This window comes from Peromyscus maniculatus, chromosome 7, assembly GCF_049852395.1.
Source record: "Peromyscus maniculatus bairdii isolate BWxNUB_F1_BW_parent chromosome 7, HU_Pman_BW_mat_3.1, whole genome shotgun sequence".
In the NCBI taxonomy this organism is placed as follows: domain Eukaryota; kingdom Metazoa; phylum Chordata; class Mammalia; order Rodentia; family Cricetidae; genus Peromyscus; species Peromyscus maniculatus.
The window spans coordinates 16,193,427-16,220,833 of record NC_134858.1 but is presented as its reverse complement, the minus strand read 5'-3'; the positions used below and the strand labels follow the sequence as shown (position 1 = coordinate 16,220,833).

At 41.3% G+C, this 27,407-nt stretch overlaps 1 protein-coding gene and 1 long non-coding RNA gene across 3 annotated transcripts; one reads left to right on the top strand and one right to left on the bottom strand.

Moving 5' to 3' along the window:
* Positions 1 to 1,536: 1,536 nt before the first annotated feature.
* LOC143274189 (uncharacterized) lies at positions 1,537 to 2,118 on the bottom strand. Its single transcript, XR_013052631.1, has 2 exons — positions 1,978 to 2,118; positions 1,537 to 1,620 (listed from the first exon to the last, which is right to left on the bottom strand). It is a non-coding gene; the product is annotated as an uncharacterized LOC143274189 (long non-coding RNA).
* A 56-nt stretch (positions 2,119 to 2,174) lies between these two features.
* On the top strand, positions 2,175 to 23,455 carry LOC102916743 (uncharacterized). 2 transcript variants are annotated; one of them, XM_076575741.1, is made up of 5 exons: positions 2,175 to 2,311; positions 15,836 to 15,921; positions 17,382 to 17,504; positions 19,985 to 20,070; positions 20,271 to 23,455. In XM_076575741.1, exons 4-5 carry the CDS (start codon positions 19,993 to 19,995, stop codon positions 21,702 to 21,704), a joined length of 1,512 nt encoding a protein of 503 aa, XP_076431856.1. In that variant the 5' UTR covers positions 2,175 to 2,311; positions 15,836 to 15,921; positions 17,382 to 17,504; positions 19,985 to 19,992; the 3' UTR covers positions 21,705 to 23,455. The 2 variants fall into 2 exon arrangements, with proteins under 2 accessions (XP_076431856.1, XP_076431855.1); XM_076575740.1 differs by having other exon boundaries at positions 17,382 to 17,508.
* The last annotated feature ends 3,952 nt before the right edge of the window (positions 23,456 to 27,407 follow it).

Sequence of the window (27,407 nt, the reverse complement as noted above, 5' to 3'; positions counted from 1 at the left end):
GAGCTACATTAACATTCAGATGTGTATAAAGTACATTTTGCTCATATTCACACATACCTTTACCTTGTGTTGTCTTCTTTCTGTTGGGTTCCTTCCCCTTAAAGCCTCATTTTCTCTACTTTCATGTCTTTATTTTTTTTTAAGTTCTGTGGATGAGAGAAAATACAGTATTTGTCACTCTGGGTCTGGCTTATTTTGTTTAGTATGCATTTTAGTTCCATCACTTTCCCTCCAAATTACCTAATTATTTTTTCTTTATGACTAAATAAAGCTCCATTCTGTGTATCAAGTGTCCTCCCCCCATTTTATCATTGTACATATGTGTTCCCCCTGTGTTTGGGTGCCCAAGGGGGCTAGAAGAAGGTATTAGAATTCCTTGAGCTGTAGTTATAGGTTCTGAGCCACCCAACAGTGGTGCTGGGAACCACTCTGGGCCCGCGGAAAAGCAATCTTAGCTGCTGAGCCATCTCAGTCTGTTTATTAATGAACACCTAAGCTGATTTTTAAAACTTGGCTACTTTCGATAGTGTTACTGTTAACATGGGTGTGCAGACATTTGTATTATGTGCTGACTTGCTTCCTTTGGTATATATACCCAGGAATGGTACAACTGAATCACATCATAGTTCTGCTTTCGGTTGTTTGGGCAACCTCCATACTTCTCACCAACAGTGTATAAGGATTGTGGCCCACTTCCCCCACACCACATCTTGTTTTTTGCTTACTTGGAGAAACCATTCTGAAAGGGGGTAGAGGGAATCTTAGTGAAGTTTTTTTTCCCCCCTGATAGCCAAGGATTTTGAACATTTTTTCATGTGTTTATTGGCCATTTATGTTTTATTTTGAGAACTAATTATACAATTATTTTTCCTAATCATTTAAAAAGATTTATTTTTTAGATGTACGTGTGTGTACCTCCATGAATTTATGTGCATCACACATATGTAGGTTCCCAAGGATGCCAGAAGAGCACATAAGGTACCCTGGAGCTGGAGTTACAGGCAGTTGTGAGCTGCCTGATGGGTGCTGGGGATGGAACCAAGGTCCTCTGCAAGAGCAGTAAGAGATATTGTTTAGCTGTCTTTCTAGTCTCTATTGATGAGTATTTAATATGATACACTGGGTCAGTGAAGGCCAGAGCCTGAGGGGGTGTGAGGAATCTGGTTTCTCTAGTCTGCCGTGAGGTCTACAGTAGAGGAATCCACTCTCCTGAGCTTTGTCAAAGGACAATTCCATGAGTTCAGAAGAGCACAGCTGGAGTGGCCTTCTTCACATAGATGGTCTGCTTGGACAGCCTAACAGTTTGAGTTCTGGAGCATAGCTAGACAGAGGCAATCTCAATAGCACAGCTCCTGTATATTGTGACAGAACCCTGGCTGCCAGTGTAGTCTATTTATCAATAGGCTAACATTTGCAGGAGCCAATGACTGAGTCAAATGTGCTAACCAAACTTGGGTTGTCTTAAAAAAAACAAACAAACAAACAAAAAAAACAACAAAAAACCAAAAACCGGAAAGTACTCATATTTCCAGCGACCTCCGGTGTCTTTTCATATCAGTCTTGGTCTGGACTCCTGTGCACTGGGTCTATCGCGATAGGACAGAAAACTCCAGGTCTCAACTGTTGGAATTAAGACAGTGTCCATATAACAGAGAATTCATGATGTAAAAGGCAGAATGATTAAACAGGATTTAGTTCATTTTATAGATCCTTAGGTTTAACACTGCAGCTAATCAACTCAAGAGCTGTGTGTGGAAACGACCTGCGAGCACACTCTCTTCTAACCTTTCTGCTCTCTGACACGGGACCTGCCACTCGAGTCCCACTAGTGGATGACCCCACCCACAGTCCGGTCCACCCTCGTAACTGTGTCCTCAACTTTGTGGGTCTATTTCTGCCTCTCTTTCCTGCAATCAGTTAATCGAGGGCCAACTGCACCTTCGTGAGTGGAAATTCTAATGTCTTTGACCGGCTTACAAATTACAGAACGGGAGCCAGAGCTGGACCCCAAAATGGTCCTGCAGCCCTAGGCCGGAAGCGGAAACACTGTTGGTTGTGGCCTTCAGTCTTTTCCGGGGTGGACTCTGGGATTTGTAGTTCCTTTGCTTCCCGGAGGTGGTGACCAGCAGGCTGCTTAGGTGACAAGGGTCGGGCCCCTCTGCTGAGGCGGCGGCCGGCGTTTTCTCGGACGGACTGCGCGGGAGAGCGCGACCCGACCCGTTTTCTTCCGAAAGGAAAAGAATTTGCTCCTATTTGGTTTTGATCGTAAGTCTTCAGCAATTGGAGGGTCGGAAGTGTTCACGTGGTTGAGGTGAGCGTCTTTTCGGCTTGAGGCGGTTGTGAATGCTGGGAACCAAATCGAACCCAGGTTCTTCTGCAAGAGCAGTGCACACACTCCGCTGAACAGACTACAGCCCCAGCAGTGTATCTCTTAAAGCAAGAAAAATGCCTTATTGCTGGATGTGGTTGGGCACACTTGTCGCCCCAGCACCGAGAAGGCGGGGGTTGGAAGTTCAGGAGTTTGAGGCTAGCCTGGGCACCATTACAAAATCTTGTCTCAGCAAACAATGTTACTAATAAGTAGCCTGAGTAAAACTAAAATTCTCCACAGGTCCTCTGTGAATGACAAAAAGAAAGGAAAGGAAAGGAAAGGAAAGGGAAGGGAAGAGGGAAGGAAAAAAGGAAGGAAAAAGGGAAGGGAAGGAAAGGAAAGGACATGACTGCTCCTAGGTATGGTGGAGTAGAACGTTTAATATAGATATGTGGGAGAGCATAGGCAGAGGCAGGCACAGCTGGGAGAGTCCAGAGTGGACGTGACCAGATTGAGCTGCCGTGTGCGGAGAGGGGGAGGGGAAGGTAGGCACAGACGGGAACCAGGTACAGCAGACAGGCCAAAGGTACAAAAGGTGCGGGTAACCAAATACCCCGATCATTTAGGGAAGAGCCTCAGGGAAAGGGCAGCTCAGCCCCGGGGCTGGAGAGTTCAGGGTAGAGGGCAGGGTGTGCCAGCCATACCCTGTCACAGGTAGGGACTGAGGGATACTGGGAGAACCTGGCAGCCAGGTGCACTTTGATATGTTAAACAGGTACCTCAGCCATTTGTCCCAAGGTTTGAGACTTAACACTCTAGAAGAGTGGCCAGTGCTCTTAACCACTCAGCTATCTTTCCAGGCCCCAAAGTATACTTGTTTCTTATTTCTTAAGTCTCTTCTGTACATTCAAGGTTCATATCTTGTAATTGCTTATGTCTTGCTCTCTCAACTGAGAGCGACTGCTTTTGTCTTGTCATTTTGTCTTTTAAATGAGTCATTCATTCATTCTTTTAGAAGAATCACCGACTTTGAGTTTGTTCTCCTTTTTTGCTTATTTGTTTCTGTGGTCCTGGCAATTGAACCTTATGGCTCTCAAGCTTTCAAGGCTGTAGCCCCAGCCCTCCTGTTGTATTTAATTGGTTCCTCTGTTTTTTGTATTTCCTGTATCTGGTTGCTTAAATCATGGAGACAAACTTCTACCTGGAGCTATTTTTTTCTTTGAAGACACTTTCATTTTATATTTATGTCTGTTTTGCCTGCATGTATGTATGTATGTGTACCATAGATACGCAGTACTGGCCAGAGGAAGCTGAATCCTTAGGAACCCGAGTTACAGAGAGCTGTGAGCCACCAGCCACCAATGTGGGTGCTAGGAATTGAACTGGGTCCTCTACAAGAGCAGCCAATGCTCTTTTTTTTTTGGTTTTTCGAGACAGGGTTTCTCTGTGTAGCTTTGCGCCTTTCCTGGGACTCACTTGGTAGTCCAGGCTGGCCTCGAACTCACAGAGATCCGCCTGGCTCTGCCTCCCGAGTGCTGGTATTAAAGGCGTGCGCCACCACCGCCCGGCTTCTCCTCCTCCTCCTCCTCCTCCTCCTCCTCCTCCTCCTCCTCCTCCTCCCTCCTCCTCCTCCTCCTCCTCCTCCTCCTCCTCCTCCTTCTTCTTTTTTTTTTTTAAATATTATTTTGTATGTATGGGTGTTTATTTTTTGACTAGAATGTGTCTGTGTACCATGTAAGTGCCGTGCCCTTGGAGACCGTTAAAGGACATCCTGTCCCCTGGAACTAGAATTACAGATGGTTTGTGAGTTGCTATGTGGGTGCTGGGAGTCTAACCTAGGTCCCCTGGAAGAGCAGCCAGTGCTCTTAATCACTGAGCCATCACCTCCAGTGCTCTTAACTATTGAGTCATTTCTCCATTCCCAACCTAGAACTACTCTTGGTCCAGAAGAGGGCATTGCATTCCCTGGACCTGGAGTTGAAGATGGCTGTGAGCCGGTATGTGGGTGCTAGGAGCTCAATTCAGGTCCTCTGGAAGAGCAGCCATTGCTTTTAACCACTGAGACATTTCTTCAGTCCCCCTACCCCAAGTATACTTTCTTCTTTGTTTCTTACTAAACCATCTAACTAAGAGGATGCATTTATTATTACAGTTTGATTAGGATTATAGAAGTAGAAGACAGTATTATTTTCTGCTTTAGGATCTAAGTAGTGAACACAAGGAAAAAGAATGTTTAAACTGACAACAAAAATATAAGTAGGAGGGGCTCGGGAGGGGGCGTGGTATTAGGAGCACTTGTTGCTCTTGCAGGGAACCTGGGTTTGGTTCCCAGAATCCACATGGTGGGTTACAATTATCCTTAACTCCAGTTTAGGGGATCTGACACCCTCCTCTGAACTCCTGGGGCACCAGGCCACACATGTGCACATACATACAGTCAGGCAAAACAGTCATACACATAAAATAATATAAATTTTAAAAAACTTAAAAATATATAAACAGGAAAAGAGAGGAGACGATAAAAGTTTTCAGGAATTGCAGCTTATGTTTATGAAGAGAGACAAATGAACCAGGGATTACTCTGTTTGATACTTTAGTCATTTTCTGTGTGTGGGGGAAAAAGCAAAAAATATTCTTCAATCAGGTAACTGGCAGAGGCAATAAAAGGTATTCAATTGATGTAAATCAGGAGAAAACAACAGAGCAAGAATGTAAATTTTCCACGGATAGGAAATTAAGTAATTAGAATCCTTAGCTGAGCCTTAAGCTCACTGTGAGTAACAGAAACAAGAAATATTCTGACAAGGACTTGTTTTGTATAAATAGACATGTGTGGAGTTTCCTTTATATTTTTGTTATCTTTCAAAAAAGTTCCAAGAGGGACGGTGTGTGTGTGTGTGTGTGTGTGTGTGTGTGTGCGCGCGCGCGCGCTAGAGAAGGCCAGAAGAGAGCCTTAAAGCCCCTAGACCAATATTTTTGTTTGTTTGTTTGTTTTTTCGAGACAGGGTTTCTCTGTGTAGCTTTGTGTCTTTCCTGGAACTTACTTTGTAGACCAGGCTGGCCTCGAACTCACAGAGATCCACCTGCCTCTGCCTCCCGAGTGCTGGGATTAAAGGTGTGCACCACCACCGCCAGGCACCCCTGGACCAATATTACAGGCATCTGTGACCCACTTGCAGATCCGAAGCTGGATCCTTTATAAGAGCATTGAGTGCTTTTTTTTTTTTTAATTTGTTTTACGTACCAACCACAGATCCCCATCTCATCCCTCCTCCCACTCTGCCCAGCATCCCTCCCCCCATCCCCCATCCCTTCCTCCATGGGGAGTCAACAAAGCCTGGTACATTCAATTGAGGCAGGACTAAGCCCCTTCCCTCTGCATCAAGGGTGAGCGACCATAGGCAATGGGCTCCAGAAAGCCAGCTCATGCACAGGGATATATCCTGATCCTACTGCCAGGGGCCCCTTAAACAGACCAAGCTACACAACTGTCTTGCTTATGTAGAGGGCCTAGTCCAGTCCCATACAGGCTCCACAGCTGTCTGTCTAAAATTTGTGAGTCCCTATGAGCTTTATACAGTTGTCTCTGTAGATTTCCCCATCAAAATCTTGACCCCCCTTGCTCATAGAATCCCTTTTCCTCTCTTTGACTGGACTCCTGGAGCTCAACCTGGTACTTGGCTGTGGATCTCTGCATCTGCTTCCATCAGTTACTGGATGAAAGCTCTGTGATGACAGGGTGTTCACCAATCTGATTAATGAGGTGGGTCAGATGAAGCACCCTCTGCCCTATTGCTAGTAGTCTAAGCTGGGGTCATCCTTATGGATTCCTGGGAATTTCCCTAGCACCAGGTTACTCCCTTATCCTGTAATATCTCCCTCTATCAAGATATCTCTTTCATTGCTCTCAGTACAAATAAAATACCACCATACCTATCCATGACCATGGGAGATCTTTCCATTTTCTGATATCTTCTTCAATTTCTTTTTTCAAGGACTTAAAGTTCTTATCATACAGGTCCTTCACTTGTTCAGTTAGTGTTATCCCAAGATATTTTATATCATTTGTGGCTATTGTAAAGGGTGGTGTTTCTCTGATTTTTTTCTCAGCCCTTTTATCATTTGTATATAGAAGAGCTACTGATTTTTTTTGAGTTAATCTTGTATCCTACCACATTACTGAAGGTGTTTATCAGCTGTAGGATTTCCCTGGTAGAATTTTTGAGGTCACTTATGTATACTATCATATTGTCTGCAAATAGTGAAAGCTTGACTTCTTCCTTTACATTCCAGTTTCTATCCCTTTGATCTCCTTTAGTTGTCTTATTTCTCTAGCTAGAACTTCATATCTTGAATAGATATGGGGAGAGTATACAGCCTTATCTTGTTCCTGATTTTAGTGGAATCGCTTTGAGTTTCTCTCCGTTTAATTTGATGGTGACTGTTGGCTTGCTGTAAATTGCCTTTATTATGTTTAGGTATGTTTCTTATATTCCTGATCTCTCTAGAGCCTTTATCATGAAGGGGTGTTGGATTTTGTCAACGGCTTTTTCAGCATCTAATGAGATGATCATATATATATATATTTTTTCTTTCAGGTTGTTTATATGATGTATTACATTGACAGATTTTCATATGTTGAGCCATCCCTGCATCTCTGGGATGAAGCCTACTTCATCATGGTGGATGATTTTTTTGATGTGTTCTTGGATTATGTTTGCTAGTATTTTATTGAGTATTTTTTGCACCAATGTTCATGAGGGAGCTTGGTTTGTAATTCTCTTTCTTTTTTATCTTTTAGTGGTTTGGGTATCAAGGTAACTGTAGCCTCATAGAAAAAGTTTGGCAATGTTCCTTCTATTTCTATTGTGTCGGACAGTTTGAGGAGTATTGGTATTAGCACTTCTTTGAAATTCTGGTAGAATTCTGCACTGAAACCATCAGGCCCTGGGCTTTTTGCGTTTGTGAGATTTTTAATGAATGCTTCTATTTTCATAGGTGTTATAGGTCTATTTAAATTGTTTATCTGATCTTGATTTAATTTTAGTATGTGGTACTTATCCAGAAAATTGTCCATTTCTTTTAGTTTTTTTGTTGTTGTTGTTTGTTTTGTTTTTTGAGACAGGGTTTCTCTGTGTAGCTTTGAGCCTTTCCTAGAACTCATTTTGTAGACCAGGCTGGCCTCGAACTCACAGAGATCCACCTGCCTCTGCCTCTCGAGTGCTGGGATTAAAGGCATGCACCACCACCGCCCAGCTCCATTTCTTTTAGATTTTCTAATTTTGTGGAGTACAGGTTTTGAAGTATGACCTGATGATTCTCTGGATTTCTTCCTTGTCTATTGTTGTGTCTCCCATTTTGTTTCTGATTTTGTTAATTTGGATATTCTCTCTGTCTTTTTGTTAGTTTGGATAAAGGTTTGTCTATCTTTTTAATTTTCTGGAAGAACCAACTCTTTTTTTTTAATTGATTCTTTGTATTCTTTTGTTTCTGTTTTATTGATTTCAGCCCTCAATTTAATTATTTTCTGGCATCTACTCCTCCTGAGTGAGTTTGCTTCTTTTTGTTCTAGAGTTTTCAGGTGTGCTGTTAAGTCACTAGTGTGAGATTTCTTCTTTTTCTGGACATTTAGAGCTATGAACTTACCTCTTAGTACTGCTTTCATAGTGTCCTATAAGTTTGGGTATGTTGTGTGTTCATTTTCATTGAATGCTAGGAAATCTTTAATTTCTTTCTTGATCCAGTGGTGATTCAATTAAGCATTATTCAGTTTCCATGATCTTTTAGGCATTCTGTAATTTTGTTGTTGTTGAAATCTAACTTTAAGCCATGGTGGTCTGATAAAATACAGGAGGTTATTCCAATTTTTTTTTGTATTTGTTGAGATTTGCTCTGTGACCAAGTATGTGGTCAATTTTAAAGGTTTCATGGGTGCTGAAAAGAAGGTATATTCTTTTGTGTTTGGGTGGAAAGTTCTGTAGATGTCTATTAAGTCCATTTGAGTCATAATCTCTGTTAGTTTCCTTATGTCTCTGTTAACTTTCTGTCTGGCAGATCTGTTTATTGGTGAGTGTGGGGTGTTGAAGTCTCCCACTATTAGTGTGTGGGGTTTGATGTGTGATTTAAGCTTTAGTAATGTTTCTTTTACATTTGTGGGTGCCCTTGTATTTGGCACATAGATGTTCAGAATTAAGATGGATTTTTCCTGTGATGAATATGAAATATCCATCTCCATCTCTTTGGATTAATTTTAGGTTGAATCTATTTTGTTAGATATTAGGATAGCTACACCAGCTTGCTTCTTAAGTCCATTTGTTGAAAAGTCTTTTCCCAACCCTTTACTCTGAGATAGTGTCTGTCTTTGAAGTTGAGGTGTGTTTCCTGTATGTAACAGAAGGATGGATACTGTTTTTATCTCCATTCTATTAGCCTGTGTCGTTTTATAGGTGAGTTGAGTCCATTGATGTTAAGGGATATTAATAACCAGTGATTACTAATTCGTGTTATTTTTTGGTGGTAGTGTGTATGTATTTCCCTTCTTTGGGATTTACTGCTATGTCATCTATTGTCTGTGTTTTGTGGGTGCATCCAACTTCCTTAGGTTGGATTTTTTTCTTCTAGTGATTTCTGTAGGGTATGGATTTGTGGATAGGTATTGTTTAAATCTGTAGTTTCTGTTCATTTACTCAGATTTTCCCATTCCAGCATTCCCTCAGTTTGTGTCTTCATTATTGCCTCTATTTCAATTTTCAGGTCTTTAACTGTTTCCTTCACCTGTTTGATTGCATTTTCTTGACTTTCTTTAAGGGGTTTATTGATTTCTACCATTTTTTTGTTTGTCTTTTCCTCTTTAAGGGAATTTTTCATTTCCTCTTTAAAAGTCTCTCATCTTCATAAAGTCATTTTTAGGGTCGTTTTCTTCTGCTTCTTCTAAGTTGAGATGTTCAGGCCTTGCTGTAATAGAACCGCTAGGTTCTGGTGGTGCCATATTGCTTTTTATGTTATTGAATGTATTCATGCACTGACATCTACCTGTCTCTTCCTCCAATCTGTGCAAATGGTGTCTGTGTCTTAGGGAGTCGCTTTTGTTCCATATGGCATTGGCAGTGTTTGTATCTCAGGGAGCTGCTGGGATCTCTAGGGGAGGGTGGGTTTGGGGAACAGATTGGGGCTTGTAGATTCCAGGGTCCAATGCGGGGTGGTGGTGGTCAGGCTTACCCACAGGAGCCTTGCCTGCTGGCCTGCTACTGAGACTGCAATGGGTAGGGGTAATGGAGCTTGGGTTGTTCTCCTGGGCCTAGGGCCTAGAGGCTGGGGTGACCGGCTGTGACAGTAGTCACTCAGCTCTTGGTCCAATCGGATCTGGCAGAGTCTGTGTCTCAGGGAGCAGCTGAGGTTTTGGGGAATGGGTGGGGTTGGGAATGGAGTGGGTCTTGTAGATTACAGGGTCCGGTGTTGGTTGCTGGTATTCAGGCCTGTGTGCAGGAGTCCTGCCTGCTGGCCTCCAACTAGCAGTGAGTGCTTTTAACCATTGAATCTCTCTCCCCACCCCCTGAAGAGTATATGTTTGTTTTGTTTAATTTTATTGTTTCAAGACAGAGTCTCACTATATAGCCCTGGCTGGCCTGGAACTTGCTATATAGATCAGCTTGACTTCAAACTCATAGTGATTTGCTTACCCCTGTCTCTCAAGTGCTGAGATTATAGACATATGCCATCTCACAGGGCTTGAAGGAGAGTTTTAAAGTAATTGTCCAGTAACTCATAAATCCAAAGTTGAGTCATTCTCTTGACAGTACACTAAGCAGTACGATGACTGCTTGACCTTTGGTCAAGTGTTTTATTGTTTTGGGTCCTGTCCTTCGTTGTGGATATCCTTGCTAAGGAATGGAAAGAACAGAGTCCTGTTATGCTCCATTACATGATGGTCGGCAGTGCCATTTATATAGTCTATGCGTTTCCATTAGTCACTCAATTAATCCTAAGGGACAACTGGTGTTCTAGGTAGTTAAATGTTCTAGGGTGGGGTGGTCTTCTTCAGCAACTTGACAATGTCAAGTGACAGGGCACATAAGCCCCTGCCTAACTTGAGGTGTAATATATCAGAGGATCCAAGTTTGTCTCTCAATTTCTTGTCAAGTTTAGATGTTTTTTCCTTATGGAAGGTAATAGGCTCAGGGTCTGATATCTTCTGTTTCCACGAGAGCCTCCATAATTTGCCATTCATTTGTTGTTTAGATGGTGAGTAGCAGGTCAGTACTGACAGTTTCTTGTATTAGAATTCCTAGACATGCTATTGGCCTCATCACATGGTTCAAAGATTCCAAGAGGCATTAACAAAGCTGACTAATGTTCCTATAACGAAGAACTGACCTTCCTCCCTCTTTCCCTCCTTCTTTTCTTCTTCCTTCCTACCTGTTCTTTCCTTTTCCTATATTTTTGAACTGCCAGATCACTTTAATGTCTTTATGATTTATCTTATGAATGTTGCCAATGGGAGGTAATGAGTCATTGCAGTCGTTCTGAAACTGTGGTTCTTTTGTTGTTTGGTGGAGAATAGAGGAAATGGAAGAGAATGAGCACACTGCTGGTGTTGGTTACACCATCAGTGAAAAGTAACAAGCACCGAGTTCATGAATCAGTCATGTTTCTCCCAAAGTATATTCTGTTGACCTCAAGCAATGTGGCAACCTGGAATTAAAGATTATGCTGCAGATGTTGCTAACTTACAGTGAAAATGGGAAAACATGAAAGGCCACCTCTTCATATAAAATGGAACAAAAACATAACTTCAAGGAGAATAAACTTTTAGTTTTTTTTTAAATATCACTTATTTATTATTGTATGTATGTGCATGTGCCATGGTGCATATGTGGAGGTAAGAGGACTATATGCAGGACTCAATCAGTGTTTCTCTCTCTCTCTCTCTCTCTCTCTCTCTCTCTCTCTCTCTCTCTCTCTCTCTCTCTCTCTCTCGGGTTCTAGAGATTTAATTTAGACTGTCAGACTTGGCAGCAAGTACCTTTACCTGCTGAGCCATCTTGATGCCCGGCTCCACTCTTTCATTTTTGGAGACAGGGTCTTGCTGTATAGCCAGGCTGGCCTCAAACTCTTGATCCTCCTGCTTCTGTTTCCCAGTGCTGGAATGACATACAGGCTTGTGTAACTGTGCCCAGTTAAGTTTTAGTTTTTGTCTCAGGCGGCTTGGTTAGCATACTGGTTTTTCCACTGCATTCTACATTATTTGATACTTCTCTTGATGTCACAGTATTTTTTTAATTTAAAAAATTTTTTTACATGCATTGATGTTTGACCTACACGTATGTTTGTGTAAGGGCATTGGGTCTCCTGGAACTGGATTTACAGACAAGTGTGAGCCGCCATGTGGGTGCTGGGGATTGAACCCAAGTCCATCTGGGAGAGCAGCCAGTGCTCTCAACCACTGAGCCATCTCTCCAGCCTGATGTCACAGTGTGGAGCAAGTTATTTGCTACATAAACTACTTAAAAGTAAAAATTTCATCTTATGTTTTGTATTTACTTTCTCCAAAAGAGAACTCATTATTTCATTTCCACACTGTATGGAGATGAAGGTCTGTGTGCTTCTTCAGTTTTAAAGGATAGGTATTGGTCAGAATGGTAAGCAGATGTATATAATTAAGTGTGCTTAAATGTCTGAATATTCCCTCCAGGCAGTTCCCATGTACCACAGAACAGAGAGACATCTGCGCTGCCAGAGCCACAGCAATCTTTGGGCATTTCATCCAGAAATTTTGTTTTGTTTGGTTTTTGTTTTGTTTTGTTTTGTTTTTTGTTTTTTCGAGATAGAGTTTTTCTGTGTAGCTTTGCGCCTTTCCTGGAACTCACTTGGTAGCCCAGGCTGTCCTTGAACTCACAGAGATCTGCCTGGCTCTGCCTCCTGAGTGCTAGGATTAAAGGCGTGCGCCACCACTGCCCAGCTGGTTTGGTTTTTTGAGGCAGAGTTTCTCTGTGTTGGCCTGGATATTCTAGAACTCACTCTCTAGACCAGGCTGGCCTCAAGCTCAGAGATCTGCCTGCCTCTGCCTCCTAGGTGCTGGGATTAAAGGTGTGCGCCATCACTGTCCAGCTCATCCAGACTTTTTAACTCAGAATCTGAAGCACTTGTAGCAGATACAACAGCCGAGTCTCAGGAGTGCTGACAGGGCTGCAGTTGAAGTCACTTCGCAGAGAGCCTGCCACACTTCCCTGAATTCCTTCCACTGAATCAACGGAGCCTGAAACCAGTTCTCCCAGGACAAGGACCTGCTGCTCTGAGCCAGGGGAGGGTTCTCAGCTGCACTGTCCTCTGCAGCTTGCCATACCTATAAGTAACCTAGTGTCTGGCATTTGCTTTATAGGTCAATCTGGAAATCTTCCATGGGATTCCTTTCTGGGAATAAGCCCTGGTTTTCCTTTACAGAGAGTCTGAGAGGTAGTATTAAATGGGAAAAATCTCATTTTCCCCCCAAGTAACAAAGTCTTTTGTTACTAATCCACTCAAGAACTCTAGTAGCTCCCGAGAGGTCAGATGATGGAACTCTTCATACAAGCATATCTTAGTTAGGGTTTCTATTACTGTGAAGAGACCCCCATGGCCACAGAAACTCCTATAAAGGAAAACATTAAAAATTGGGGCTGGCTTACAGTTCATTATCATCATGGTGCGACATGGTGGCTTGCAGGCAGATGTGCTGGAGAAGGAGCTGAGAGTTCTTGACCCACAGGCAGCAGAAGGAAACTATACCACACTGAGCATAGTTTGAGCATATAAGACCTCAAAACTCACCTCCACAGTGACACATTTCCTCCAACAAAGCCACACCTCCTAATAGTGCCACTGCCCATTGGACCAAGCATTCAAACACATGAGTCTATGGGGGCCATACCTATTCAAATCATCACAAAGCACAAAGACTTCATCAGCTGGTCCTCTGCAAGCTCTATAGCAACTGTCATTCCTATCCTTTGTTCCTTCCTCCCTATTTTCTTCCTCGTGATCCTAGGGCAGTTCTTAGCTAGGGTTACAGGTGCTTGTCATCATGACTGGTCTCCCTACTCCTTCCAGGGTCTCACTATTTATCCCTGACTAGTCAGTAACTTTCTGTGTAGATCATGCTGGCCTCAAACTCAGAGATCTGCTTGCTTCTGCCTCTAGAGTGCTGGGATTAAAAGTGTACACAGCTAGACATGGCCTCAAAAATCTTACTTTAGTTAATAATTGTATGTGTATGTGTGATGTATGTGCACGTGTACCTATTTGTATGTAAGGGGATACATGTGTGTATGGTTGCAAGTGTGTGCATGTGTGTGGAGACCCAAGGTTGATGTTGGGCATCTTCTTCAATTGCTCTCCACCTTATATATTGAGGCAAGGTCTCTTGCTGAACCTGGAGCTTGCCTTTTCTGCTAGTATAGTTAACCAGCTTGCTCTGGAGGACTCTCTGTCTCTGTTGCTTCTACCCATTGGGATTACAGGTCAGCTGCCATATCCACTGTCCTAGTTAGTGTTTTATTGCAGTAAAGAGACACCATGGCCACAGCAACTCTTAGAAGGAAAGCATTTGATTGGGGCTGACTGACACTTCAGAGGTTTAGTTCACTATGGTCATGGTGGGTCACATGAATGCATGCAGGCAGACATGGTGCTGGAGGGGCAGCTGAGTGTTCTAAGTCCAGGTCAGGAGGCAGCAGGAAGGGAGCACCACTGCGCCTGGCCTGAGCTTCTGAAAACTCAAAGCCCTCCCCTAGTTGCACATTTCCCCTGCTTAGCAAGGCCACACCTCCTAACAGTGCCACTCCCCGTCAGCCTACAGGGGCCATTTCCATTCAAGCCACCACAATCTTTGTATAGCGAGCACTTTACCAGCCGAGCCTCCCAAGCCCATTAATTAACTTTTATTTTTTTATAATAATAGTTTTGTGCCTTATATGGAACATGTTAGGAAAATGGACTCTGTATAAACAATGGTGCAGTTTGAGTGAGGCATATCTTTCTTGTATTTATTTAAGATACAGGTGACATGGGCTGAAGAGATGGCCCAGGGGTTAAGAGCACTGACCTCTCTTCCAGAGGACCCAGGTTCAATTCCCAGCAGCCACATGGCAGCTCACAGCTGTATGTAACTCCAGTTCCAGGGGATCTGGCACCCTCACACAGACATGTATTCAGGAAAAACACCAATACACATAAAAAAAAAAAAAAATCTTTAAAAAAAGATACAGGTAACACAATATTTAAATTTAATGAAAGCACCTGATATCATTTGAGTCAGAGATTGAGTAAACCCATGCTATGTAGCTAATTGATTCAAAATTAAATAAAAGTGAAATTATATTTTCCTCCTTCTTTCTGCACCTATGCTTTTTCCTTGAGACAGTGTCTGGTGTAACCCTGAGCTCCAGAGGTCAAGTAATCTTACCTCAGCTTTTTGTACACCTAAGATTACAGCATACATTACAGGTGCCAGGGCTCCTGGTTTGTTTGTTTGTTTGTTTTTTAATTAAGACAGCCTCTCTCTCTCTCTCTCTCTCTCTCTCTCTCTCTCTCTCTCTCTCTCTCTCTCTTTTATTTTTTTATTTATTATTATTTTTTTTTTTGGTTTTTTGAGACAGGGTTTCTCTGTGTAGCTTTGCGCCTTTCCTGGGACTCACTTGGTAACCCAGGCTGGCCTCGAACTCACAGAGATCCGCCTGGCTCCGCCTCCCGAGTGCTGGGATTAAAGGCGTGCGCCACCACCACCTGGCGAGACAGCATCTCTTATGTGGCCCTGGAGCTTGCTCTATTGACCAGTCGGGCATCAGGTGCAGTCCTTTTGCTTCTGCCTCCAATGTGCTTGGATCACAAGTGTGAGCCACTGTGCCTGGCTCGCTGCTGTTTTAAAAATCACCAAGGAGTCTAACGCCAGAGCATGGTGTTATAAGACTTACATTTTCTCTATCAGACTTCAAAGTTTAATTCAGTCTGATATTTTGGGAATAAAACAATTGGAGGGCTAGTGGGATGGATAAGTGGGTAAGGATATCCAAATGACCTGAATTCCATTCCCAGGACTAAATATATTAAAAAAAAAAAAAATAGAAAGAACAGAATGAGAGGACAGAATTGGTCATTGATAAGTTCAGTGTAGTTGGAAGTGTGAGTGAGTGAGTGTGTGTGTGTGTGTGTGTGTGTGTGTGTGTGTGTGTGTGTGTGTGTGAAGAGAGGTGGGGGGGCGGGGGGCAGCGGGGAGAGGTGTACATGCACGCCACAGTATAAGGGTACGTTAGAAGACAGCTTTCACAAGTCTGCTCTCCTGTAATGTGGGTCTTGGGTATCCAGACTCCGGCTCAGGTTTTACAGTAAGCATCTCTACCTACTGAGCCATCTCATTGCCCTCACTGTGTTTATATTTATTTTGAAAACAACTGCAAATAGGACTACAATTTTTTACCTCCCACTGATTTTTAATTTCTTTACCTTTTCTGTCCGGAAACTGAAATTTGTTTTTTGTTTGTAAAATTTCAGAACAGGAAAATGTTTTAGAAACAATCCCAAACATCTAATATATCAACAGGATTTGCTGAGGACGTATTTCCTGAGACATACAAATGGTAAGTTTAACAAAGGATCTCTTTCTGTGTGTTGTCATTGAGTTACACTGTCAGCTCCTAATGTTCCTTTCTTTTTAAATTTTCTTTCCTTCTGTTTATTCTAGGGTTTCCGTATGTAACCCTAGCTAGTCTGGAACTTGCTATGTAGCTAAGATTGGCTTTGAATTTGCAGATCTCTGTCTCTCCCTCCCAAGTGCTGTAAAGATGTGAACTACTAGAATATATATTTTCAAGACAGGATTTCTCTGTGTAGCCCTGGCTGTCCTGGAACTCACTCTGTAGACCAGGCTGGCCTCAAACTCAGAGATCCGCCTGCCTCTGCCTCCTGAGCACTGGGATTAACGGCATGAGCCACTAGGATAGTTTTTATTTTGTACATTCACAGAAGACTAAAGAATTCCAATGTAGAAAATTGAGACATGGAAAGTTACTTGGGAAATGAAATTCATACAGGATGGAGTGATGTTTCTGAAGAGGTACTGTAATAATGAAAAATATAGAGGTTATCTAAAAGTAAAATAGATTTTATTAGTATCTTTCCAAAAGGTGTGATAATTAGATCAGCAGAGAACACATTTCCTTGTAAGTGAAACTGTCCCCAGAGCTCATCAGAACAACAGTGACAACAAAGAACATCTCAAATCTAAGTTCCTAGTTGGATTTTCCTGGGAAAGTGTGTCTCACATTGGTGAGAGATTACTCTTAAAGAGATTACCTTAGTGTTTTAGTAACCATGCTAGTCTTAACTTTCCTGGTACTGGTAGCCTAATTTATTTTTCTTAGTGTTATAGCAGATGATAAGGAAGATGCAGATATCTTTCTTCAAGAATGCATTCATACATCATTAACAAATTTTCTTTATAGATTTTAATTTTATGTGGATGAGTTTTTTGCCTGTATATATGCATGTGTGCCATGTATATGCCTGCTGTCCATGGAAGTCAGAAGAGAAAGGTGAATCCTCTTGAGTTACAAATAGTTGTGAACCTCCTCATAAGAATGACTTTATAAACAGTCCATGTTATTTTTTTAATTAAAAAAACGAAACAATCTGAAAAAAAAAAACAAATAGTTGTGAACCACAGTGTGTATTTTAGGAACCAAATCTAGGTCCTCTGTAAGAGCAACAAGTATTCTTAACTGAGAAGCCATCTCTTGTCCCATATTTATCAAGTCTTTGTATTGTGCTTATGAGTATTTACAGTATATATCAGCAGGCTGTGAAGAGCTCCTTGTGTAAGTTGTAGAAGTGTAACTTTATGAGTAAGTGGTTCCAAAAGTTAGATGATTGATTACATGAGGTCCTCAGAATGAGTGTGGATAGAGATGTCTTGGTATCATTGACTCTGGCATGGAAGATGGAGACAGACTCCTTTACAGGCATGTGGGTAACTTTTGCATTCTCCAGTGAACATAAGTGATGTCTCTTTGCTCAAATTGGCATGCATGTGATGGTTTAGGACTCAGTGACCTTTGAGGATGTGGCTGTGTACTTTACCAAAGAAGAGTGGAACTTACTAGATGGATTTCAGAGAAACCTCTACAGAGATGTGATGCTGGAGAACTACCAGAACGTGGCCACAGTAGGTGAGACCGTCATTATCCCCTATATCCTTTTAAGGAAGAAAAGTACGTTTTTTTCAAGATTGATGATGTAACTGTGAATATAATGGGAAACAATAGAGACATTGTCATTACTCTAGCACATTTTAATCTATTATTGGCAGTTGTCAACAAATGTGGTTTTAGAGTTAGTAGCATCACTCTCATTTCCTTAGAAATGTACAACTTTTTTTTTTTTTTTTTTTTTTTTTCAAGACAGGGTTTCTCTATGTAGCTTTGCGCCTTTCCTAGAACTCGCTTGGTAGCCCACCCAGGCTGGCCTCGAACTCACAGAGATCCGCCTGCCTCTGCCTCCCGAGTGCTGGGATTAAAGGTGTGCGCCACCACCGCCCGGCCAGAAATGTACAACTTTATACTCTATCTTTGATATACTACATCAGAAAAGTCTTCATTTGTCTTCCTATCACCTGTTTTCACTATTTTCCCATGTGAATGTTTCACTCTTAATGGTAACAACTTGCTGAGCATGATGGGGCACACTTATAATCCCAGCATGCAGGAGGTTGAGGCAGGAGGACTGCTACAAACTCAAGGCCATCTGACCTATATAACAAGTACAAGGCCAGCTGGGGCTGTATAGCAAGACAATGTCTCAACACAATCAAAACAAACAAAAAACTAAACAACTATTGGTATAGTCATTTCCCATGAGATTAAAGATCTTTGTCCATTTCTGTTACATCCAATTTGAAGAAAAATCTTGGTAATGTTTATATCTATTTTTTTTTTTCTCCAAGACAGGGTTTCTCTGTGTAGTCCCAGATGTCCTGGGGCTCTGTAGACTAGACTGTCCTTGAACAGCCTGAGTGCTGGGATTAAAGGCGTTTGCCATAACTGCCTGGCTTTACTATATATTTAGGGCTGAATGTGATATCAGGAGTCAAATATAGCCCAAATAATGAATATTTGCATTTTGAATTATTTAAAACTAATTCTAGGAGCTGGAGAGATGGCTAGGTGATTAAGAGCACTTGCTATTTTGTAGAGGACCCAAGTTCAGTTCCTGGCATCCACATGGCAGCTCATAACTATCTGTAACTCTAATCTCAGAAGATCTGACACCCTCTTCTGGCTCCTTGGGCATCTGTATACATATGGTATACATACATACATGTAGGCAAATATTAACATACATAAAGTAACAATAAATCTTTATAAAAACAGTTCTAGGGGCTGGGGATGTAGCAGTATTTGTAGAGTAATTGTCCAACATACACAAAAAGTTCAGTTCCCAGTACTGCATAAAACTAAACATGGTGTTGCATGTCTATAATTTCAGTACTTGGGAAATAGAGGCATGGATCATATTCAAGGTTGTCCTTGGCTACATAGTGAGTTCAAGGCCTGTCTGGGTCACCTGAGACCCTATCTCAAAAAAGATAATAATTCTCATGTTTCATTAGAAATATAATTTCTCTTTCACGGGAGGCTTTGCTATCTCTTTTGTCAGCCTCTGTCATTGATGTATCATTTCCCATTTATAGGAGTTCAGCTTGTCAGACCCAGCCTGATCTCTTGGTTGGAGGAAGTAAATTTGTTGACTATAGTGGAGCAAGGCAGTCTCCAGGTTGAGCATGGGATAAAATGATTTCTTATCGACAAGTTCAGCATTGTTTTGAAGTATGAGGAAGCTTTTTCAGAATTTTTTTTTAAAATTTTTATTTTATTTGCGTGAATGTTTTGCTTACATATATATCTGTGCACCATGTGTGCAGTGCCTGTGGAGCCCTGGGACTGGAGTTACAGACAGTTTTGAGTGGCCATGTACGTGCTGGGAATTGAACCTAGGTTTTGTGCTCTTAACTGCTAAGCCTTCTCTCTAGCCACAGGAAATTTTTTTTTCATATATGATACATTTTATTTTGAGCAAATCCATTCTCAATGCCACTAATGAAAAAACTTTAAAAGAAAGTTGATGAGATGCCTCAGCAGATAAGGAAACTTGCTACCAAACCTGATTACCTGAGTTTGATTCCCTGAGCCCACATAGTGCAAGCCTATATTCATGTGTACACATGCACACACACAAATGCATACAAAATAAACAAATAAATGTAAAAACCAAAAGGCCAACTTAAATCTGAACACTGAAGTCCTTGGACTGCAGGTTTTGAGATATTTTCATCATCTCTTAACTGTATCTTTAGTAATTTTTTCTAACTTCCAACCTTGTACCATGCCATGTATGCATGTATGCATGCACACATGTGCACACACACATTAAGTAAATAAATGTGAAAAGAAAAAAATTGTTAATTTTATTTTGACCCTAGATCCTTATGACTGTCAAATTATAGCATTATATAATTGAATTTGATTATATAATCAATCTGTTTAATTCTATCTTTATTAATTTAGCATGTTTAATATCAGAATACTTAACATCCCATTTTGTTGTATAAATGTTTGTATGTGTATTTTTTTTAATGTTTTATTTCAGAAAGGAAAATGGAACTTGAGAAACTTCAGCTGGACAGTTTTTGGTCAGATATATCAAATGAGACACAACTGGCAAGATTAACAAAGGTATTTCTTTGTTTTCAAAATCAGAGAACATTTGGAATTCTGTGATATTTCTATGTATGAACAAAATATGTTGAGAGAAGTAGCCTTTGCCCACAGGGACCTGTTTCCTAGCATGAAGCTTTGTGCTTTAGGGTTACCCCAACAATGTCCTACATAAGTCTGAAAAAATTTTTAGTACTCATTCATCTCTTTTTCAACAGGCAGGAAGCCACAATGGAGGGAAGCTCTGTGACTCTAAGAAGGTTGGAAAATTCTTTAGTGAACGCCCATGCCTTCAGACATATATGAATATTTGCAATACAGAAAAGATTTCTGAATATAATTGGCATAGAAAAGACTTCCTTCCTTCAGTTAAGAAAACCTCTACTGAAGAGAAACTTTCTGTGTTTATTCAGTGTGAAGAAGCCTTTGCTCAGACACCAAGCATTGCTTACCAGAGGACATGCATTCAGGACAATTCCTTTGAATCCAGTGATTTTGGCAAATCCTTTGTTGATAATCAGTTGCAACTTAAGGCACACAGCAAAGCCCACAGTAAAGAAAATCTCTGTGAATGGGAGCAAAGTAAGAAAGCTTTTACTCAGTCCACAAATTGTTCTGTTTTAGAGAAATGCTATGAAGATAAGGAATGTGGAAAAGCCTCTACAGCACACTCAGGCCTTACTACACATGTAGGAAGTCATAAAAGGCAGAAGTCTTATAAGTGCACAGAGTGTGGGAAAGTGTTTGGGAAGTGCTCAGGACTTACTGAACATGTGAGAAGTCACACAGGAGAGAAACCTTTTAAATGTAACCAATGTGGAAAGTCTTTTGCTTCTTCATCCTATCTTACTGCGCATTTGAGAACTCATACTGGAGAGAAGCCCTTTGAGTGTACAGTATGTGAGAAAGCGTTTACACGTTCCTCCTACCTTCGAATTCACATGCGAACTCACACTGGAGAGAAACCCTATAACTGTAAGGAGTGTGGAAAAACCTTTGCTGTGCGCTCGTGCCTTAATAAACATGCCCTAACACATACTGGGGAGAAGCCTTATGATTGTAAGGAATGTGAGAAGGCATTTACTAGCTTTTATCAACTAACTGAACATATGAAAATTCACACTGATGAGAAACCCTTTGAATGTCAGGTGTGTACAAAATCATTTAGGAATTCCTCATGCCTTAAGAAGCACTTCCAAATTCACACTGGAATAAAACCATTTCAATGTAAGGACTGTGGGAAAGCCTTCAGTGGACGGACTAGCTTTACTACACATGTATTGACTCATACTGGGGAGAAGCCATATGAGTGTAAGGAGTGTGGGAAAGCCTTCAGTACCTCCGCAGGCCTCATTGAACACATAAGAAGTCACACAGGAGAGAAGCCCTTTGAATGCTATCAATGTGGAAAGGCCTTTGCATCTTCCTCATATCTTACTGCACATTTGAGAACTCACACTGGAGAGAAGCCATTTGAGTGTACAGTGTGTGGTAAAGCATTTACACGTTCTTCCTACCTTTGTAGACACATGAAAACTCACATTGGAGAGAAACCCTATGTATGTAAGGATTGTGGGAAAGCCTTCATTGAGTGTTCATGCCTTAACAGACACATAAGAACATACACTGGAGAGAAACCCTATCTGTGTTAGCAATGTGGGAGAGCATTCACCAGCTTTTCTTAACTCACTTAACATATGAAAACTCTTACTGGTGAGAAGCCTTTTGAATATCAGATATGTACAAAAATTTTTAGAAATTTGCATGCCTTAAGATGCACTTCTGAATTAACTCTGCACTAAAATTATATCAGTGTAAAGAGTGTGGAAAAACCTTTGGGGGCCACACTGGCTTTACTACACTTGCACTAACTCACATTGGAGAAAAGCCATATGAATTCAGAGAATGTCAGAATGCCTTCACTTCTTTCCTCACATCTAACATCTACGAAGTCACACAGGAGAGAAACCCTTTGAATGTGACCTGTACTATGTATATAAGAACTGTGGGAAAGCCTTTACTGAGCACTTAGCCATTAGTAAACACTTAAGAACACATGCTGTAGAGAAACCCCATGATTATTAGGAATTGAGAAAGATTCTACTGTTCATACTTCAGTGGATATACACTCTAAATGGAAAGAATATGAAAAAGGCATCATTTATTCTTCTGATCATATGGAACATAAATAATCACAGAGTGAAACTCATGTAAAGAATGAGGAAAGTGCACTAAGAAGTGTGCACATTTGTGTATGTACATTATTAAGCTCAGCACAGGTAGTCAGTTGTCCTAGAAATGGCTTAACAGATGTACTGCTTTTCTTGAGTTTGGTTCCCATCACCCACGTCGGGCCACTCATAACCATCTGTAACTCCAGCTCTAGGGAGATCTTATGGCTCTGGCCTCTGTGGGTACTTGCATTTGCATGTGCCTCATACACAGACATACACATAATTAAAAATGAATCCTAAAATACACGGGTACACGGGGCCTCACACTCAAGAAGACCCATGAATGTAGTGAACTTGGAAAAGTAACTGGAGTCTACGTACAGTCTGTCAAGTAGGAGACCATACAGTGTAGCATGGAAACTTGATTATTATCTCAGGCTTTGCTAAGTATGTGAACAACTGCAATAGAGCAAAGCACTATTGATATGTGATATGTGTAGCAGTTATGTGCCTGGTAAGTAATTTAATGTTCACCTGTGATCTCACAGTAGAGAATAACTTTAAGAAAAGAAATACTAGAACTAAAAAAATGTATTTCACTACCTTTGCTAAATGTGATTCACACAGAAGATAAATTACGTGTATGGATTATGGCAAATGCTTCCATATATTCTCAAATCCTGTGTGCTCACACAGCCATGGATTTTAGGTGTCTCTATAGGCGTACTTTTAATGTTTTGAATACCTCAATGTATGTGTACTAATCATTTGTGTTGTGTTAGTTTTTGGGGGCAATTGAAATAAACAGCTATTAACCCCAGGTAGGGCACTGATAACAGATCAAAGAAATTATTCCATCCAAATAGAGCTTGATGAGCCACTGAACTTTTGGGGGTTACTTACAGGAACAAGGGTTAGGGGTTTCTGGTGGTTTGAATAAGAATGGCCCCATAGTTGCATATATTTGAATGCTAGTCACCAGCGAGTGGCATCATTTGAGAAGGATTTGAAGGTGTGACCTTGTTGGAGGATGTGTTGGGGTAGGCTTTGAGATTTCAAAAGCCTGTGCCAGACCCACTCTGGCACTCTGCCTATGGATCAAGATATAAAATTCTCAGCTACTTCTCCAATACCATGTCTGTCATCATACTGCCATACTGCCTGCCATGATGATAATGGACTGACCTCTGAAAATGTAAGCCAGTCCCCAATTAAATGCTTTTATAAGACTTGTCTTGGTTATGATGTCTCTTCATAGCATGGAATAGTGACTTAGACAGGGTTACTTTCAGGAGCATGGGTGATTCAAAGGCAGTTGTGCCACTGTGGAGCCCACCCTGGAATCGGTGATGATTCATGAAAGCTGCCTTCTTGAACCTCCCTGCTCATTCTTCAGGCAATATCCATTGGAGAGTCTCTACATAGTAGTAGTTTATTGTTATTATAATCCTTGTAAAGTGTCCTTGGGAATCTTGTAGCTTTCTGAACTTCCTGAATCTTGTTTCACTAGCTTCTTGAGTTTTATGTATCTCTCCTCCCTCTAAAAGGAAGAGAATGTTTCTAGTTGGAGAAAATGGCTGCACAACCTTTCATCTAGCTCTTACGTTCTTTGCATCTGCTCTTATACAATGTTGTCTGAACTTTGAATGGGGGTGATGTATAGATTCTGGATTATTTTCATCTATTTACAGCTGAGCATTGGTCCACTAGGCCACTCTAAGAGTCACTGTCAGCAGCTTGACTGGTTAGGAGTCCCCATAGTAGCCATTGCCCTCTGCAAAAGTGAAGCTTCCCTCATCGATGTGCAGTAGCCTTAAATCCAATTGTGAAGCAGTTGATAATGCTCCCAATAGTCACTCCACTGTTTATTCCCACGTGCACACATCCCCTGACGTGTTAGTAGTAAAATACTCAGAGTTCATATAAGTAGGACTGTTGTGAAAGTTCTCCAGCAGCCTACCCTATCGCTGATACTATGAAAGCCAGACACTGGGAAAAGGTATCCCAGCTCCATTGCAGCCTGATTTCTCCATGTTCTGCAGTCAGAGCATGTGTTGTCTTCAGCAGTAGGAAATTATCTAATTTTGGCACACAGCCACCAGCCATAGATCTTAATGGCTTGTGGGGATTCAAATGATTCACTGGCCAACAACTCATAAAGTAGCTCATCCTTGGCACTGGGATTATTCCCTCAGCGCTCTTGTGCTTTATTGGAGTGGCTCTTTTCATTTGCACATGGTGTTTTGTTGAAAATCTTAACCTAATGTTACTGTACTTTTTGATGCTTTTCCAAAAGGTTTGGCAATGTATAAGGAAACTTTTTTTTTTTTTTAAGATGGTGGGCAAGATCTCTGAAGGCCTACTACTGTGTACTCTAAACAAGTGCCAGTTGAGCTTGGATGGCTAAGGAAATACCAAATACATTAGCAATGTCCAGTGCACCATGAAAGGTCCTATCACTTCTATCATGTTTGCTTGAGAGAGCAATATGTTAGGTTCACTGGGATTGATTTAGAATATGATAGTCTTAGTGGAACAAGCATGAACTGTTAAGTCAGACCCAGAACCAAGTGGCAGCAGGGCCATGCTCTAGCCTGCTGGACTTGCCACTGCAGTCAGCTTCCTGTGTCTCACAGGTCTGAGGCCAGCCTCATGGCCCTTGCCTTCCTTGGTTGTATCTGCTTCCTGAAGGGAGCCTTGGATGAGTGAACAATCTATAACTCTAGTATATATTCTTACAGAGAAAAATGTACTCAATACACTGGGAATAACTGCCCACCCCTAGAACATGCTTAATTTTCCCCCCAGCATTGCTTTATCAGTTAACTGTGGTAAACTCTTGGTTTGTAAAATACTCCAGAGACTGAGTTTGGCTCCCAGCACCCATGTTGGGCCAGTCATAACTGTAACTCAGTAGCACAGCATTTGCCTTTTCTCTAGGAACTCCTTGATACAAATCTTGCTACCTTTGCCTTTGAATAACCTGGACAGACCTCTTTGTCTGTTTTTCCCTTCTCTCCTCCCCTTTTGATTTTGTTAGCACTTGATAAACTACATGCTGGTGTGAATATCTAGCTCTGCCAGAGCCTCCTCACAAGACCCTGTAAAGATTACATTTCACTTGGGACTAGTAAAGCCATTAAAGCTTCAACCCCAGGTCCCTTCTGAATCAAGTCTTCCTTTATTCTCCCATGAACGCGGTCCCATCTAACTTGGTGAATAAGTATCACACATTGTCTTTGACATTCGAATCTCCCCAGCAATACCAATCCTACAGTCCTACAGTCCTAGATATTTGTGGGAACTTCAACAGGCAATAATCAAGTGACTCTGAAGGCCTGTATTGACCAATCTATCCTCTGATTTCCCTCTCATTGCCTCTAGGTTATGCATCCTTTGTCTCAAAGATGATGCTTAGTTATGTAACTCAGTTTCTCGTGTCATTCAGACTGATCCTCCTTGGCTCCCATATCTCGTAGCCTTAATGGCCAGGATATGAGCAGCTCTTTCATTTCTTATTTAAATAAATCTTTCTCTACTTCAAGCAGTTCAGATGCTGAATATTTTGTGATAATAGTTCCCTGTGCTGGGTGCTGTCTGCATGCTGAATCATGGATTTTTGAGGTACATCTTCTGCCACTTGTGTTTCATTTCCTGCTTATGGGTTGATTTTTTTTCCTCAATGTGTTTCAAGTTTTAGGATTCTGAGAATAATACTTTAACATAGCTCAAACTTGGATATTGTTTCTTTTCCATTTCTTTTCTAGCTGTAAAAATCAGTAAGCCAATGCTTCCATCTCTGTTTTCTGCTCTTCCTGCCAGGTCACAGCCCAATGCAGAGGATAGCACCCATGTTTTTTTTCTCATTATTAATTCCCACTTTAGAAGGGCAAATTCTTTCTGCAAAACAGCTCTGTTGTCCACTGCAAAGATCATGCAACTGCCACTACATCCTGCTTACAGATCTGTCCCGTATGTGTTACATTCAGAGATAGTATTATATTTTCTTATAGATTAGCCATTTGTGAAGAGGGCATCCTGTCTGCACTCTTTTCAAGAGGGCATGCCCTCCTATGTCATATAGAAGAAAGTGGTCACCCTAGGATTCCCCCTAAGAATACTTGACTCTCAGATGGCTTAGCCTTGGTTACATATTTTATCACCCATCACAGGGAGCATACAACCACTTATTTCATATTCCATAGCAAGGCATACCATTCCATAGCACATGAGGAAATATAGCCATTATCAGTATTGACCTCATGGAAACTCCACTTTTATTTGCACCAGCCTCAATTGCATGTCTTATCACCACCCATCACAGCCATATAACTACCCCTCTCCAAATCACATTAGGTTTTATAGGTACATGTTTGCATGCTAATTATGTTTAACTTTTCTTGGGTAGACAGAAATAAATGTCTATTCACTTTAGGTGGGGTACCAATGAAAAACTAAAAAAATAATTTTACCAAGTCTAACTGGGTGAAACAATGAGTTTTTTGAGGGTTATTGTCTTAGGGCTACTATTGCTATGATAATCCCTGTGACTAAGGTAACTTGGGGAGGAAAGGGTTTATTTGGCTTACACTTCCTTATCATTGTTCACCATGAAAGGAACAAAGAAAGAATATTAAAAGGGAATATTAATATTAAATATTAAAGACTAAGTAACATATAAAGCAGACCTATTAGAATTACAGCTGACCTCTCAATGGAGACTGTATAGGGCAGAAAGGCCTGGATAGGTGTGCTGCAGACTCTACAAGACTATGTAGTTGGAAGATTTTCTGTGTCCTGGCCTGCTGGTGGTTGGGACAAATCTCTCCCACATGCATCCTCAAGTAAACACACAGAAGCTCATATTAATTATAACTGCATGGCCATGGCTCAAGCCTTTTGCTATCTAGCTCTTATATCTTAAATTAGCCCATAACTATTGATCTATGTATCTCCGCATGTCCCATTACATGTTGCTCCTTGGGCAGCTTGTTAGTGTCTCTTTATCCTTCCTGTCTCTCACTTTGAATTTCCCACCTGCCTCTAAGCTGTTTTGCCATAGGCCAAACAGCTTTATTTATCAACCAATCAGAGCAACATATATACACAGCATACAAAAGACATGTACAGCATGTCTCCTTTTCTTTTTTTTTTTTTTTTCCAAAAAAGAATGTTCGGGTG

Excerpts from the sequence above, each read along its gene's own strand:
- LOC102916743 (XM_076575740.1), top strand. Across the intron at positions 17,509-19,984 it reads CCAGAACGTGGCCACAGTAG|AAAGGAAAATGGAACTTGAG; the intron begins GTGAGACCGTCA and ends GTTTTATTTCAG. Across the intron at positions 20,071-20,270 it reads AACTGGCAAGATTAACAAAG|GCAGGAAGCCACAATGGAGG; the intron begins GTATTTCTTTGT and ends CTTTTTCAACAG.